The sequence below is a fragment of the Ailuropoda melanoleuca genome, chromosome 15, assembly GCF_002007445.2.
Source record: "Ailuropoda melanoleuca isolate Jingjing chromosome 15, ASM200744v2, whole genome shotgun sequence".
NCBI classification, from domain to species: domain Eukaryota; kingdom Metazoa; phylum Chordata; class Mammalia; order Carnivora; family Ursidae; genus Ailuropoda; species Ailuropoda melanoleuca.
In genome coordinates, this window is record NC_048232.1 from 66,763,105 (window position 1) to 66,780,039 (window position 16,935).

General features: G+C 38.4%; 1 protein-coding gene across 1 annotated transcript in view; it reads left to right on the plus strand.

Moving 5' to 3' along the window:
* Positions 1 to 5,626, plus strand: part of CFAP54 (cilia and flagella associated protein 54) — a 211,608-nt gene extending 205,982 nt beyond the window's left edge. Inside the window, exon 50 of the mRNA XM_034643671.1 lies at positions 4,598 to 5,626. Coding sequence (XP_034499562.1) covers positions 4,598 to 4,717 — 120 coding nt within the window. The 3' untranslated portion in view covers positions 4,718 to 5,626. The remainder of the gene's footprint in view (positions 1 to 4,597) is intronic.
* Positions 5,627 to 16,935: the final 11,309 nt, after the last annotated feature.

Below are 16,935 nucleotides of genomic sequence, written 5' to 3' on the forward strand. Positions count from 1 at the left end.
GAGAAAAACCATAGATACTTTGAAGACTATATGATTTCTCTTTCAGTCAAGGAAAGTTATTGGAACAAAAGAACAGAAGTAATAAAATCTTTCATTATGATAGAATCTAGTTTTCATGCAGAAACTCATATAACATATAACATTGGCAAATAACCTTTAACTCTCCAGTGACTTTCAGAGCTCCCCCAGACAAGCTCAATCCTGGCCTGTGAACCTCTTCGGTGTGCCCCAACTTGATTACCTTTTTTCCCTTCTTCCTGTTATTTCCAACTTCTATCCTTTCCAGGCAGGTAGAACCATCACCGTTTCTTTAATATTGCCCCTTAAAGCGTAACCTACTTGAACTAATTTACAGTCTGCTTTACCTGCTAGGCTGTTTTCTTCCTTTCTTTCCACAAAGCCTTTCTTGATCCATGAAAACGGAACCAGGACTCCTGGTACCTTATCCAGGACAATTTGGACTCAATGCTACTTAAAAAAGACATAGAAGACTCCCCCATGGTTATACGATTGCCAATCCTGTCTGTCAGTATTGAATGGTGAAAAAAAAAAAGAAGAAAAGAAATTCAGTAATTTCACCTAAGCTTAACTTCACTTGCCCTAGAAGCTTCCATAAAATTTCCAAAATCAAAACTGGAAAAGAGTCCAGAACACCACAGAGCCCACAGGAGGAGCAGGAGACTGCGGTCAGGTGGGAGTAGGAGGAGAGGCTGCAGGGAACGGGGCCTTTCCAGGGTGGCCACACGTGGTGGGAGGGCGCTCAGAGGACAGTTGGGCAGCAGGGGAGAGGCTGTGCAGCAGAGTGGTTAGGAACATGTTCTGAGGAACCAGGAATATAAATCCTGATATGTACTAGCTGAGGGAGCTTGGGTAAGTCGCTGAAAGCCTCTGAGTTGCTGGGGCTCCTGGGTGGTCCAGTGGGTTAAGCAACCGACTCTTGACTTTGGCTCAGGTCATGATCTCAGGGTCAAGAGATTGAGCCTGGGGTCAGTCAGGCTCCACTCAGTGGTGAGTCTGCTTGAGATTCTCTCTCTCTGCCCCTCCCCACCCTCGAATAGATGAATCAATCCTTAAAAAAAAGTCTCTGAGCCTCATGGGTGTGTTCACATTATAAAACATTATGTGCGCTTACTTTAAATGTCCAGGTATCGAGATTGAGTAGATAGAAATCAAGAAACATGTCTAAAGAAATACTTTACCTTTTAACTCTATCATTTTATTTGAACTCTTATAAATTCTAATTTGTAAAATCTTGAACGCTCTAGGAAAAAGATATAACTCTGACTTCCTAAAGCATATTCAGATTCTCTTAATGTTTATAGCATTGATATACTTCCGGTGTGAGATAAATTTCACATTTTCACCTAACTCAACATTTTTTAAAACTGGACTTCATGTTTTTGATGCTGGTGGCTTTTTATTTTACTGTCTAATAAAATAAAATTTCATAAATTACCTGGAACATGTTTAGGTGGTTTCCTTCTATTCCTAATTTAAGTAAAAGTTTTAGGAGTCACAGGACTCTGTAGCACTCCTAGGAATCAGTATTACTTTGAAATTTTTAGCTATTGCAATGAGGCAAAAGAATAAAATCAGTAACATAAATACTAAGAAATAACAAAGTTATATTTATTTGTAAGTGATATAACTGCAAAACCAAAATGTAAGGATTTTAAAAATGATTAAGAGAATCTGATAAAGTGGCTGATATAAAAACTAATAACTTTCTTTCTACTAAGAATAACCATTTTTTAAAAATATTTTATTTTTAAGCAATCTCTATACCCAACATGGGGCTCAAATGCACAGCCCTGAAATCAAGAATCACGTGCTCCACCCACTGAGCCAGACTGTTCTTTTAAACAGAAATTTTAAAACCTTAAAACATTCACAATAATAACAAAAGTATAAAATGCCTAGGAATAAATTTAACAAATATAGTAGAGGACATAAGTAAAGAAAAGAATGAATTTTAGTGGTAGACACTTTTACGATGCCATTCATTAAATAAACCTTTCCCTTTTCCCTGAATTGAAAAGTCAATTAATCATATGTTTATGACATCCTGTCATCATTTCTAATTAATACTGCATGGGGATTCTCAGCCAGTGAAGGAAGAAAACAAAAAGGTATAAGTGTGAGAAAGAAAGGAATAAAAATCTTATTATTTATAGACATAGAAAATCCAAAATAGTCTTCAGATAAACTCTTAGAATGAATAAGTGAATTTAGCAAAGTTGCTATATGCATATGAATGTAAATATTAACTTTTTTCTATACAGCACGAAAAAATTATTAATGACAGATTTGAAAAGCTATCATTTACCGTAGTATCAGGAAATTTACACAGAAACGCAAAGGATCTGGAATAGCCAAAACCACCTAGAAAAAGAACAAAGCTGGTGGAATTACACTTCTAGTTATCAAATCTTATGAAAGAGCTGTAATAACTGTGTGGGATTGGAGTAAGTATTGATATAGACCGGTGGAACAAAAGACCGTTCAGAAAGAGATCCATTGCATATTCGGTCCCCTGGTTTATGTCAAAGGTGACTTTGCAGTGCAATGAGGAAAGAACAGTCTTTTCAACAAATAGATCTAGCTCAACTGGGTGTCTATACATCTGTCTATTTCTGGTTGAAGTGTTAATTATCATAACATATTTGCAAAGTAATCTGGCAAGAAACGTTAAAATGTAAAATGTAAGCACCCTTTGACTAAACCAAACCATCTTGGGGGATCAGTAGTACAGAAATAGAAGCATCGAAACACAAGGATGTACATGAATAAACAAACGTCAAAAACTAGAAACAACCTCTATGGTGAGTAATTGGACAATAGGATGCGCCCATCCCATGCATTGTTATGTAGCATTAAAAAGAATGTGTTTGACAATGATAGTAACGTGTAGCCTTTATTGTGTGTTCATTGTGTGCTAGGCACCATTCTAAGTATTTTATATGTATAAACTCGTTCCATCTTGTAGTAACAATATGTTGTAATAATAACTGTAATACAATGTTATTTCTATTTTATGGATGATGAAGTTTAAATTCAAACAGATTAAATATTTTACTCAAGCTCGCATAGCTGCCGTGTGGTGAGGTCTGAATTTGAACCCAGTCTTACTCCAGAACACACACTCTTTTTTTTTTTTTTTAAGAGAGAGAACACAAGCAGGGAGTGGGAGAGGAAGAAGCAGGCTCATAGCAGAGGAGCCTGATGTGGGGCTCGATCCCATAACGCTGGGATCACGCCCTGAGCCGAAGGCAGATGCCCAACCGCTGTGCCACCCAGGCGCCCCCAGAACACACACTCTTAAACTCCATGTAGTTATTCTGCCTCCCTGAGTTGATTAAAGAGGGATTTCTGTAAGGAGGGCACGTATTGTAGGGTGCACTGGGTGTTATACGCAACTAATGAATCATCGAACTTTACATCAAAAACCAGGGATGTACTGTATGGTGACTAACATAATATAATAAAAAAATATTATTATAATAAAAAAAGAGGGATTTCTCTTGCATATTAGTAATTGAAAAAGCAAATAATGGAAAGCTAGTTATCCTATTTCAAAAAAAAAGGAAAGAAAAAAGGAAAAGAAAAACCCACATGAATATACATAATTCATAAGAGGATTTTAAAAGTCTTGGAAAGATACTCCTCAAACTGGTAATACGTATTTCTTCAGGATTAAGTGAGAAAGGAGGACATTAGTAATTTGTTTCCACCTCTTTATTATGTTAAGTGATAGAAAGCACTAGAATACTTTGGTCCTGTTTTAATCTAATGAAGTGAAGAAAAATAAATAAAAACCAGCCTCCACTTTTAGGTTCACTGTGTTTTCTTAAGAATAAAAGATTCGTTGAACAATTTGACAAGAAATTAATAAAACTTGTCTTCTAATTTCTTAACAGAATTTAGGTCCACAAGCATCTAATCCGTGGTGGTCATTCTACATGACATTTGCTCACTCATCTTCCAAAGTTTCTAGATCTGCATAAAGTAGGTCCCCAGGAAACGTTACACTTCCTTCCTGTTTATTATTCTCTCCTTCCTGCCTCTCTCTCAGTGAAATAGCCAGTGCTGTGATCATAAAGGCAGTCCTATTTTCCGTCATTCATTCTGTTCAGGTGACTTTGACTGCACTAGCTCTCAGCCTGGTAACCCAGTGCCCCTTTCGGAGAGAGTGAGCGCCAAACATAACTTGCTTCATTGTGGAAGACCTAAGCTCAGAGTGAGAGAGGGAGATTTGTCAACTGGGCAGCCTGTTATGGAGGAAAGCATTTTGTTAGGAACAGGGCCAAAGTCCTACCTTTAGAATCATATACAGTGATTATAGAGATGCAAACAGTCCGTATTTCTAAAATATCTGCTGTTTTATAGGCTCATCTGTGAATTTTAATAGGATCTAAAATGATACGTGTGACATTTCAGCCATGCAGGGATATGAAACTTTGCATTTTGCCTTAGGCAAGAGTTAAATATCTTTCACATAAAACCATTATATGGAATTGGTATTTGTATGTTTGAGAACTTTACTTCAGCCAACAGTTTGAAACGATGCATTTCATGAACACTTTCTGCTTTTCCTTAGGTCCCATTTGATATCTCGCTGCCATCTATATTCAATCTTGAGAGACTTTTTGATCTTGCTAATGGTTGTATCGCATCTGGAGGAAGCCTTTTCAACTGGATAGTGTCGATTATTCCCTAAACGTTCTTTACATGTTAACTAACCTTATAAAGGATTTAGTGGATGCTGGTTTTCTTGGTTTGAATACATTTTTGGAACTGTCTTCTCATAACAAGCAAAATAAAATTGTTTCTTACATAAGCTAAATTTCCTCAAACATTGTAATATTGAGTGATGTCTTAAATTGCATGAATTAAATGACGATGCTGTTGCTTATTAAAACCGTCTTACAGAACTATTCATAGAAAATATGTGTGCCCATAGAACAAGACTGGATTACAACAGTGGGGACAGGAGGCAATGTCTGAAGACACCTTGATAGCTGTAACTGGGAGGACGGTACTAGTGGCCTGCAGTGGGTGGAAGCCAGGCAAGCTGCTGCCTGCCCTAAAATGCCCAGGAGGGCCCCCCACAACCTGGCCCAGAATGTCAATAGGGCCAAAGATGAGAAATTCTGGATTAAGCCTCAGCATGTGGTCAGCTGGAAGTTTTTCTATGTGGCTTGGAAAGAAATATGTAGCTAATTACGACCTTTCATATTTTATGTCACTGCATAAAATTTTAGAGCATGGACTATGGAATTATATAGACCTGAGTTTGAACAGTAACTTCACCACTTCAGAGTTGTGCAACTTTAGGAAAGTAATAAATTCTTCAAGCCTTCATTTTCTTACCTGTAGAATGGGGCTATTAATAGGATTGCTGTGTGAATTAAATCGAAATGATGTAATAAGGTGCTTAGCACAACACGTGAGGTGGTAACAGTCATTGTGCTAGGAGTTAGCATTTCCCTGCCAAGCTGGAAGAGAATCATGCATTTCTGGTCCATTTTATTTAGCCTGTACCTAAATGCTTCCTACATACTGGCCCATGAATTGTTAAGGTAAAATGAGAAAAAAAAATAAGGATAACATTAATGTTTTTTTCTTTTCTTTTTTCTTTTCTATTATTGTGTTCAATTAGCCAGCATGTAGTACGTCAAAAGCTCAGTGTGTTAAATGAATTGCCCTTTATTCTGATTATGAATTTTCTGCTTTGTTGGTGTTGAATTGGCTTTTCTTTTATGAAGCCATGGTAATAGTGGCTGGTAACTGTTTTAAGTATTTTAAATGTTCTTTATAACAAAAGAAAAAAGTAGTAACTTTATATTGGTCCCTGATTTTTAAAATATATTTTATTTATTTATTTGGGAGAGAAAGACGAGTGGGAGTGGGGGTGAAGGGGAGGAGCAGAGGGGGAGGGGGAGGGAGAGGGACAAGCTGACTCTATGCTGAACACAGAGCCCTACGGGGCTCCCAGGACCCTGAGATCATGACCTGAGCTGAAACCAAGAGTCAGATGCTTAACCAACTGAGCCATCCAGGTGCCCCTGATCCCTGGAATTTTTTTTTTTTTTTTAAGTTACACATCCACAAAGTTCCAAAGTCTGGGAGCAGCCAAGGTAGAAATGTCCTAGAATACTACATAGGGAAAATGAACCTTAAGAAAACTTTTAGTGACAAGGATTTTGATGGTCAGAAATTTGCTGGTAGGGAGGATGCTGTAGGAGAACAGAGACATAACAATGAAAATGAATATGGTTTATATGTCAAGGATCTTCCTGCTATCCATGTGGAGTGGACAGTCATAATGGAAAATGAGATAAACTCTTAGAGTAGAACTAGAGTGAAGACTTCGGGCTTGATTCAGTATATCATGGGGTACTATTACTCGTGATTAAGGAGAGGAGTGGCAAATTCCTAACACTAGTGGACATTCAATAAATGTTGAGTAAGTGAAAATGAAAGAGAAGAAAAAGGAAGGAAGGAAGGAAGATGAAAAAGAGAAAAGAAAGAAAGAAAAAAAAGAAAAAAGAAAAGAAAAGAAAGAAAAGAAAAAGAAAGAAAAAGAAAAAAGGAATGCTGGACTGGCTTTCAGAGAAGATCGGTATTCAGTATACAATAGAAAGGGAAGAAACAGAGAAAAAGCCAGTAGGAAACTATGCTGCAGTGAAAGAGAAAGAGAAAAGAACAAAATATTTTCCATTGAATTCAGAAAAAGAAATTGCCTGATGACTAAACCTTCATATGAAATAAAGTTTGGGTCTTGCAGAAAAACTGTTAAGATAGTGATGGCTCTTATGTGGTAAGGGTCTTCCAAATTCTTTGGCCAGAGACTGGAGTTTATAAATTTCTATTGTGGGACAGAGAATGCTTTCAGGGCTTTTGATTTCTCACAGGGAAAGTTTAACTTATGGGAAGTTTAGCCACCAAGGGCAAAAAAGCACAACAAATCGCCTACACATTTAACATAGGTGTGGAAATATAGCACCCCTAGTAACCAAGGTCATTCACTTCAACCTAATATCAATTTCCTAGGAGTGTATATGTAAATTTTTACTAACTGGGTGCTTTTCATTTTTCTTTATTTTAAATTTGAATGGATATAAAGGCATATGCTGTTTTATAGAACCCTAGAATAATGCCTGGCACATAATAGAGGTCTATAACACTTCTTGGATGGGTGGATGGATGGATGGATGGATGTGACCAGGCAAGATGGCACTGTGGGGATATAAAAGGAGGGGAAGGGAAGGTGTCACCACCACCTCCACCATCACTACCACTACCATTACTGCCTAACCTTTCTGGAGCATTACCATGCTGGACGCTCTATTAATATATACTCCATATGCATTGTCTCCTTCTGTCCTCACAAGAATTATGACCATGGTGCACATCGAATGACTGACCCCAGGTTACTCATAAGGAAACAAAAGCATGAGGCAATTAAATAATTTGCCTAATGATCACAGTTAGAGGTAGAACCAAGATTTAAATCCAGTTCTGTCTTACTGTAGAATTTGAACTCTTCATTGCTACACTGGCTTCTCCAGCTCTTGCACCTACCCCACTGCTCTGGGAAATTTGAAAGTCAAGGAAAAGGAAGACATAGCTAAGCCTCAAGCTAAAACTGGAACACCTATTGTCTGCTCTAGGGGCAGATTTTTTTAAATGACTTGCAGACCTGAATGGATACCCCCCAAGGAAAAGTGGCGGCGGGGGTGGAGGGATGGGTCCCCATTGTCATCCATGCCAATACACTGGTTTCCTCTGGGGATGGCGGATCCCTTCCAACTATCACAAATAATATTTCAGCACATTTTTACTTTTTCTCCACTTTTAGTCACTTACAGCTGCTGTTATTCTTAGGCGTTGTTTTGACTGAGAGAAACACTGCCTAAAACTGCACCACGCCCTATAGACACAGTTGCCCCATTTTAAGCCATGATTCCAGAAATTCCCCCATCTTTTCTAAAATAGGAACACTCACTAGATAAAGCTGAAACTTTCTGTACAAGGCAGTGAATGAGGAAATGGTGAGCAAATGGGCTGAAGTACAAACAAAAAGAAAATTCAAACCTACCAGGATGAAAGATGTGTTTATTTCCAGAAATGTCTTTCACGTTTTTTTTAAAGACCAAATTACACAATTTGCAGCTGCTTATTTTTTCATGTAATATACAGTATCTGCAAATGCTTTACAGCAGACACCTGCAATGTTTTCTATTTTAATTATAACAGAGAATGACAGGACGCAAACTGAAAGGGGAAGAAGAAGGGAAGCAGAAAGAGAGGGGAGGGAAGCAGGCAGCGAGAGACTAGGAGCCAGTGCCAGCAGCTAAGTGATGGGTAATAAAACCCCAGAGCTTCCCATATCTTTCTCCATATCAATCTCCAAGAAATTGCTTTAGAAATTGACCACCTGCCAGCTATTCAGAGGCTTAAATGCAGTAGTCTCGGTTCACTTCACGTGTAGGCGCTTTACACATTCCCCACCCCAGCTGACTTGTTCTCCTTCATTGAATTGCAGGGGGGAAATGGCACATTTCTGGAGAGTACTAGAAACTCGGTTTCTGTCTCTAGTCTGCATTGCTCTTCCTTCTCCTTCTGCGCATTATGTGAATCTCTCCATCCTAGTTCAAATGGCAGAGCGTCAAGCTCCCAGAGCTCCTTGGGCACTGGCTGGTGCGCTGCTCATTTGGCTCTTAAGAGTGCCCTTCAGCTCAGAGGTTCTCATTGTTATATTTTCACTGTGCAGTCTTATAACCTTAACTCAAGGGCATCATAAGTGTGTGAGCCCGCCCCACATTCCTTCGGCTTTCATTTAGCTTGAGACCGGCACTTCATTGTTTGCTCATGTATCCTGGAAACGTGTTGAGGAAATGTACAATGTCCATAAAGCCTGGAAACCTAGGTGAAATATATATAATGTCATCAAAGCTATCTTCAATCTATGGAAACATAAATTTTAGTAATTTAATATCATCTATGTGTGCACAGGCTTGGACAACCCCATAGCTGTGGATTAGGGGAGAACAGTGGGCCAGGAAGCCCACTGTAGAACCACCTTTTCCCATTTTCCCATACTTGAGATGTTTGTGGTCTATCCCCCAAAGAACCTTTGCCCATATGCCCAAGGAAACTTGTGCAAAAGTGTTCACTGATGCCCTGATTACAATAGCCAAAAACAAAACCCCCAAAATACAAACCTACCTCATATCCCCAGATGGAGAATAGATAAATAAGTGACGGTGTCGTCACGCAGTAGAATAGTACACAGAAGTTAGAAAGGAATGTGTAACAGAATGGTTGTAAATTAATTAAAGAGATGTATTTATCCGGATAAGCTTCAAAAGAAAAAAGTGAAGTGTTGCGGAAAACATATACGAAGACACCATTTATATAAAAGTTACTAGAACAGGGGAAATGACATAATAGAGAGTATTTAAGGATGTGTAAGTATCTACTAAAAACATTTTTCATTGCAGGTTCATGGGCAACCCCAAGTTCCGGTTTGGATCCCCCTCTTGGATGAAGGAGGGGGAATGAGATCTAACAAGACAGCCCAAGAAGTTTCATTTGGACTTGCAAGATTATCTTTTTTAAACCAGGGGTTTGTTATATCAGCCTCTACTTTTTGCATATGTGAGATATTTCATAAGTTAAAAGCAAGTGCATCATTTACCTTCTTCATCTTGTCGGCCAGCATGCTTTGTGTGGTTATCCTCTCACCTATCGGTAAATAACTATTAAATGTGAGTTGTGACTCTGGTCTCATCGTATAGCTGTAGTTCACATCTAGTTCCATCATTTGGGGTTTTAATGACAACGAAAAATCATTTTGAAACTAACGTCAAATTATATATGTGCTCGATTTTGGAAAACTCAATCTATGAAAATATTAATTTTTCATATAAGGTAGTAAAGCCTCAACATATGTCTAATTACACTGAGGCAGGTCCCCTGTGCAATGCCGGTCAATGGTACGTTCCCTACTTATACTTTATTTGATTTTCCAAAATTAGATATATGCAGAACTTTTTACATGACTGCTTATTATGCAAAATGAGGTTCATTTGTAAAATCCATCTACAATCCATAATTTCAATGTTTTTAAAAATATATTAAGGAAGAAGTTTCTCTTTACTGAAGACTTGATTCCTGTTTTTGTTTAACACGTCAGTAGAGCTTTATGAGATGCAACTCTGACACTAACATTTCCATAGCAACAAATTTTTTTTTGTCATAAGTACAGGCATGATTAAGAGGAAGGCTTTAGTGACAGCAGTTTTTTTCATAAATTCATTAGTTAAAATGCTGGGTTAAAGGCACAGGAATTTTATTACAACAAGGACATTTTCAACTGGAGCTTTGGAAGCAACACAAAGCTAATTGCTATTAAATTGCCTTTGGTCCTGTTTTATATTTACAAAACATTTATATGTTTTTTTATTTAATAACTCAAAATAAAACAGGTCTAAAAACCACATTCTGCCCAGGTGCAAGTCAACTTGAATCCTCCCTTAAAACTGTACACAATGTGAAAGAAAATTCAGTAGATTTCCAAATAATTTGAAGATTTTCTAAGAGTTTCACAGCTGTCCTAATTTAATTCTCCCCCACAAGATTCACAAGAATAACTTGACCTGATTTCTCTTCATGTCATTGCAAAAACAATTCAGAACTAATATAGAGAATTTGTGAAATATTGAAAGGTACAAAGTAGAAAATAAAAGTTACCCAGAAATCCACTGCTGTGAAAAAATCAACATTAATGTTTAAATATATGTCCTACAGCATTTCTAATTGTCTTCCCGAATAGCCAGAAAAACACGACCTTAGACTGAAAAGTATTGAGATTTGAGGCAACTATCCATACTTCCTGAGGTGCAGCACAGATACCTTTCCAGAGCGTATTGATTAGGAAAATACCCGAATTGGGAGTGTTTAGACCTGGTGGTCTGGATGAGATGCAGTTAGAAAAATCAGGATGTAATTAGATCCAAAGGTATTGTCCAGAGTTCTCCTTCCTAGGAATGAAGTATATGGTAATGATCCATAGGAAGGAAAAAAATATATATCAAATCTTTGTTTTGTCCTTTGGAGGCTGGTCATTTAAATCTCCTTCTTAGTGGCACCTGGGTGGCTCAGTCGTTTAAGTGTCTGCCTTGGGCTCAGTCATGATCTCAGGGTCTTGGAATCGAGTTCTGCATCGGGCTCCCTGCTCAGCGGGAAGCCTGCTTCTCCCTCTGCCTCTGCTGCTCCCCTTGCTTGTGCTCTCTCTCTCTCTCTCTGTCAAATAAATACATAAGATCTTTTTAAAAATAGAAATAAATCTCCTTCATGGATACACTAGTGTTTCCCTGAAAAACTTAGCTCATTTGTTCATGCACACATTTGTTATTTGATGGATTTTACTCATTATTTTGTGCCTCTGCTTTTTGGCAAGAATGTCCTTCCTCACTCTTTTCATTGAGAAAACATTTATCACGTGCCCACTACACGCCAGAGACTATACATGAAGAATACCACTTACTCCCTTCAAAAAGAGTCACATTGAATGATACCAGCTCTTCATTCTAGATTCAGCCCAGGCATCTCCCCTACCTAGGACCTGTCTTTTCCTGCTGCCTCCCGGTGCCTCCACGTACCACACACACGCCCACGTGGGACCCACTTTATTTTACACATGCATACTTGCATGTCAGCCCTGCCCTGTCCTCAAGATCAGGGAGCAAGGTAGGTAGAGTTCAAGGAAACCAACGAATTTATTTACCCATTTTTTAATGAAAGTTTCTCATTAAATTTTGATTCAACTGAAGTTGAATGGTTCTTTCATTTGTTATTTGCTCGTCACATTTTTTTTCTATTTTCATGCCTCTTCAAGACATTTACTCAACTTTTTACTTGTATGTCCATCGATTTTTTTGTTGTTGTTATTGTCGATTTCCAAGATCCCTCAACGTTCAGGATATTAACCCTTTCCATTTAATTTGTGACATCGTTTTCAGGTTTTCATCTGCCTCTCTCGACTTTCATTTATAGTTCAGTGGCTTTTATTTTTAAAACTATTTTTAACAGTAGTTTTACAACAAATTTTGATCACTTAGTTATCTTCAGACCTGCTCAAAAAGGATGGAAGAGGGCTTACAATTATGTATTCAATACAAAGCTAAGATTAATTAAAGCCAGATAAGAAAAAGGAGGCAAAGAAAACAAAGGTAGAACACAAACATCATCTTACTTATGATGAAGCCAGAAGCTGAATTAATTTCCTGAAAAAAAAGATGGTATTACCACCTTTACGCTCACCAGGGGTCAGCCACAGATGCGGCTGGCTGCGTGCTTTCAGGCAGCAGAAGCTGACAAGCAAACGCAGGGCATTACAACAGAGACAGTGTTGGGAGGCACAACAGACCTTGTGCTTCTAGCCCCGCTATTCCCAGTACTAACTCCAGAGAACATTCTTTCTTGTGGGGCCTCAAGAGAATATATTCTCAATGAACTGTTTCTTCGACGGCAGCCTACGGATGAAAGACAGCCCATTTCATCGATCATCTCGAGGACTGAAGACTTCCAAGGGTTGTATTTTGCAGACTTTCAAGAATTTTTCTTTTCTTTTGTTTTTTGCAAAACAATAACCACTTCTGATTCGTCAGTTTAAAAGAATTTGGGAGGCATGTAGCAAAAGACAGGTATCAGGAAAAGGGATATTTTTATTGATATTAGAAACAGTTTCAGGAAAAAAAAATTAAATGTAGCTTTTTCCCTTAGAGCAATTTTATTGGTTAAAAATACTTTTCCAGTGCATTAGGGGTGGCATGGAAAAACATACCAAAACAGCTGTCTTTCAAAACATCAAAGGTCGACGCTTTGATTTGCTTGAAGTTGGTTTCTCCATCTCAACATTGCATTGGGAATGGACATAATATACAACCAGCTCCGCGGCAGCTCGGGCGAAACCGCAATATGCAGTTCTGCTCGAGGTGCTGTAAGTTAAACTCTGAAGTCGAGAAAAGAGAAACTATTCTGCGGGAGCTGAGTATACATGGAAATACCATTTTATGTGTACATTTTCTGGATTTCTGACTGAAGGAAAATAATTTTTCTGATATGAAAATATCTTTGGTTGATTGGAGATTGTAATTTTTATAGGATAATGGATTCATTGGTTTAAGAGAACCATAAAGTTTATTCGGTTCAGTCCTCTTCTGCAAGCTTAAATCCCCTCCAGACTGTCTCCATCAGGGGCGCCTGGGTGGCTCAGTCGGTTAAGCATCTGCCTCCAGCTCAGGTTCATGATCCCGGGGTCCTGGGATTGAGCCCTGCATCTGGCTCCCTGCTGAGCAGGGAGTCTGCTTCTCTGTCTCCCTCTGCCTCCTCCCCCTGCTCGTGCTCTCTCTCTCTCTCTGTCTGTCTCTGTCTCTCACTCTTTTTGTAAAATAAATTTAAAAAATACATTTAAAAAAATTAACTGTCTCCATCAAGGAAAGGCCACACTGAAGAGCAGCCCACAGTTAAATATTGCCACCGTGCAGTGGCTAAAACAGCCAGCAATGACATTGGGCCATGTGGGTTGGAGGCCTGGCTTTCCTTTTGACCACCTACATAAACTTGGGTAAGTTTTTTAACCTCTCTGTACTTCAGCTTTCTCATCCATAAGCTGGGGAGGGATAAAGTACCTGGAATAGTGGCTGTAGGTCCTGGATCCACAGTACGGTTATCTCTTACTTTAATTACATCTTATATCATCACATACACCTTTCAGGAAAGTTCAGTTCTGCCTAGAAAGACCAGAGTTTTTTGTTGGTTTTTTTTTTTTTTTTTTTTTTTTTTTTTTTTTTTTTTAGTAATAAGTGGTATTCACTCCTGGTTACTAGCAGAGTAGCTTTCATTGAACTATCATCTGGTCATAACAATCTTGAACTTTGGACTAAAAAGACATATAAATAATTATAAAATCAGAATTCAAATAACTATTTGGAGCCCTGGGGAGTGTCCGACAATATGTAGAAATTGAGGGGGACGTGATCCTTGAAATAAAGGGAAAAAAAAACTACGTAAGATCCACATTCATTTATTAATTTTTTAAAAGATTGATTTGTTGATTTTAGAGGCAGAGAGGGAGAGACAGAGCACAAGCACCAGGGACAGGGGCAGAGGGAGAGAGAATCTCACGCAGACTCCCTGCAGAGCGCAGAGCCTGATGCGGGGCTTGATCTCGAGAACTTGAGATCACCACCTGAGCTGAAATCAAGAGTTGGACCCTTAACCGACTGAACCACCCAGGCGCCCGAAGATCCACATTTGAATGTCTTTTTCCTCGTGGGTGCTCATCATCTTGTAAAGGACAAGAGGGATATAGAGCTCAGTCAGGAGGGGGCAGGTGGATGGGACTGAGGATTCACAAGGCACAGTGTGGGGTTGTCAGAGTAGCTAGAGATTAAGGAAGGATATTTCAGAAAATTGGGAGACAGAGTGGGGAGCCCCAAAATCTGCACAAATTCCCCTCAAATTGTTGGCTCTCACTTGCACACAATCAGAGCTCTGGGAATCCAGTGGAAAGTAACAGCTGGAAGTTTAAAAGAGCCGAACAGAGGTTTCAGCAGCAGCCTGGTGCTGCAGAGACAAGTTTTGGAATTCAAGTCCAGCCAAATAGAAGGGCTTATTAGGTTCTTTGTTCTTTTCTTTGAAACCCTTAGAGGGCCATGCCTTAAAGATGCGAATCCCAGGACTAAGAATGACAACTGAGGCCTCAGGGCAAAACAAGTTCATCCTATCAAAACTCCACAAGATGAAGGTAATTTGTCAGTGGTTTAATGGTCTGCTAGAACAAAACTCAATACTCTTCAGAGGAAGATAATGTATCATCTACAATATATTGTCCACAATGTACAGTATATAATTTATAAGTCACTATATATACAAAGAAGCAGGGAAATGTGCCCACAATCAAGGGGGAAAATAGTCCAACAGATCTGTGAAAGTCCCAGATGTTAGAAATTGCAGATGAAGACTTTAAAATAACTATGTTACAGACATAAAGGACCCTGTTAGAAAGATTGACATAATGGGTAAAGAGATGAAGAGTATTAAGAAAGATATGGAAACTATAAAAAAAGAACCAAATGGAAATCCTAGAACTGAAAACTATAATATCTGAAATACAAAAATTCACTAGATGAACTTAATATCAAATCAGGCACCACAGAAGGAAAAATAGACAGTAAACTTGTGGAATGGAAAGCATCAAGGTCAGCCCACACCTCTGGCTCATAGAAATGATCTCTGCCTTTTAAAATAGAACCCATACCCAAGCAAATCACGTTCAAACTTCTGAAAACCAAAGATAGGAAAAAAATACTAAGTCATGTAGAAGAAAAAGACGGAACATACTAAGGAAAGGATCAATGATAAGAATAAAGACTGATGTCTCACCAGAAACATAGAAGGCAAAGGATAATGGACTGACCTAAAAGTCTTGATGACTTTTATTTGACTTACATTCAGCCATGTCATTAATTAGACTAATTGTATATGGACCCACACTTCTAATTAAAAGGCAGAGATTGTGTGCATTAAAAAAAAAAAAAACCCTGACAGGTTGAAAATAAAAAGATGGAGAAATACCATATGAACAGTGAACCTAAGAGATCCTGTGTGATTATATCAACATCAAGATAGATTTCAAGATAGGAATTGCTGCCAGAGGTAAAATGAAACATTTCATAATGATAAAAGCATCAGTTCATTAAGATGACATAACAACCCTAAGTATATAAGATAAGAAATGTTTATTTTCAAAACATCTGGTGCAGTTATTGCCTTTAAGGGGACTACTTGCCTTGATTAGGAAGATGTTTCAGTCTTTTGGAGCAGGTGGTGTCTATGAGCCACAGATGTGGGCTGGCTTTAGTGCTTCAGAGAAGCAGGTAAAAAGACTTCACTTGAGACAAGGAAATAGAATCATCAATCTTCCCACTTCACCCAGGACTAAGATGCTTGTGGGGACATGGAACTTTCAGTGCAAAAAGCAGGATGGCCCCCAAATTAAGATAGTCCTAGGCAAGCTGGGATGGTTGCTCATCCTACAAAGAGAAGAATTATTTTTTTTTCTGGAAATGGAGGAATAAGAGAGTAAAGAGAGGAGAACAGAATTGATAGCCAGGAGATGTAGGAGATTGCATAGTAGTAAAAGTGACACCTTTTAATGATCCCTCAAGCCCTAAGCAAAATTACTAAACTCACAAAATGATAGGTTCAAAGTGTGTGTAGGTTTGGGAAACTTGTGATGAAGTAGAATGGGTGAAAAATAGACAGCATATGTCATTGACATGGACTTTATGGAGCAAGGACCATGAGTGCTATGGCCTGGATGTTTGTGTCTCCCTGAAAAATCATATATTAAAATCCTAATCCCCAATTTGATGGCATTTGAAAGTGAGGTCTTTGGGATATAATTAGGTTTAGATGAGGTCTTGAGGGTGAAGTCCTCATGATGGATTAATGCCCTTATAAGAAGATACCAGAGAGCTAACTCTCTGCTGTGTGAGGATACAATAAGAAGGCAGCCATCTTTAAGCCAGGAAGAGGGCTCTCACCAGTCACTGAATTGACTGGCACCTTGATTTTGGACTTCCCAACCTCCAGAGCTGTGAGAAATAAATACTTGGGTGTACTTAAATACACCCAATCTATGATATTCTGTTTTAGCAACTAATATGATTAGTCTTCAGGAATTTGTAGAAATCATAAGGATGACCTTGGACTGGTTTGGTTATGAAACGGGAGATTTGAATCAAGTTGACATATATTAAGGGCAAAAAGGACTATGATTTACATTTGAATCTCATAACTGTATTAGTTAAATTTTTTTTTGGTTTTGGATGATAGAAAAATCTATCCAACTAGATCAGA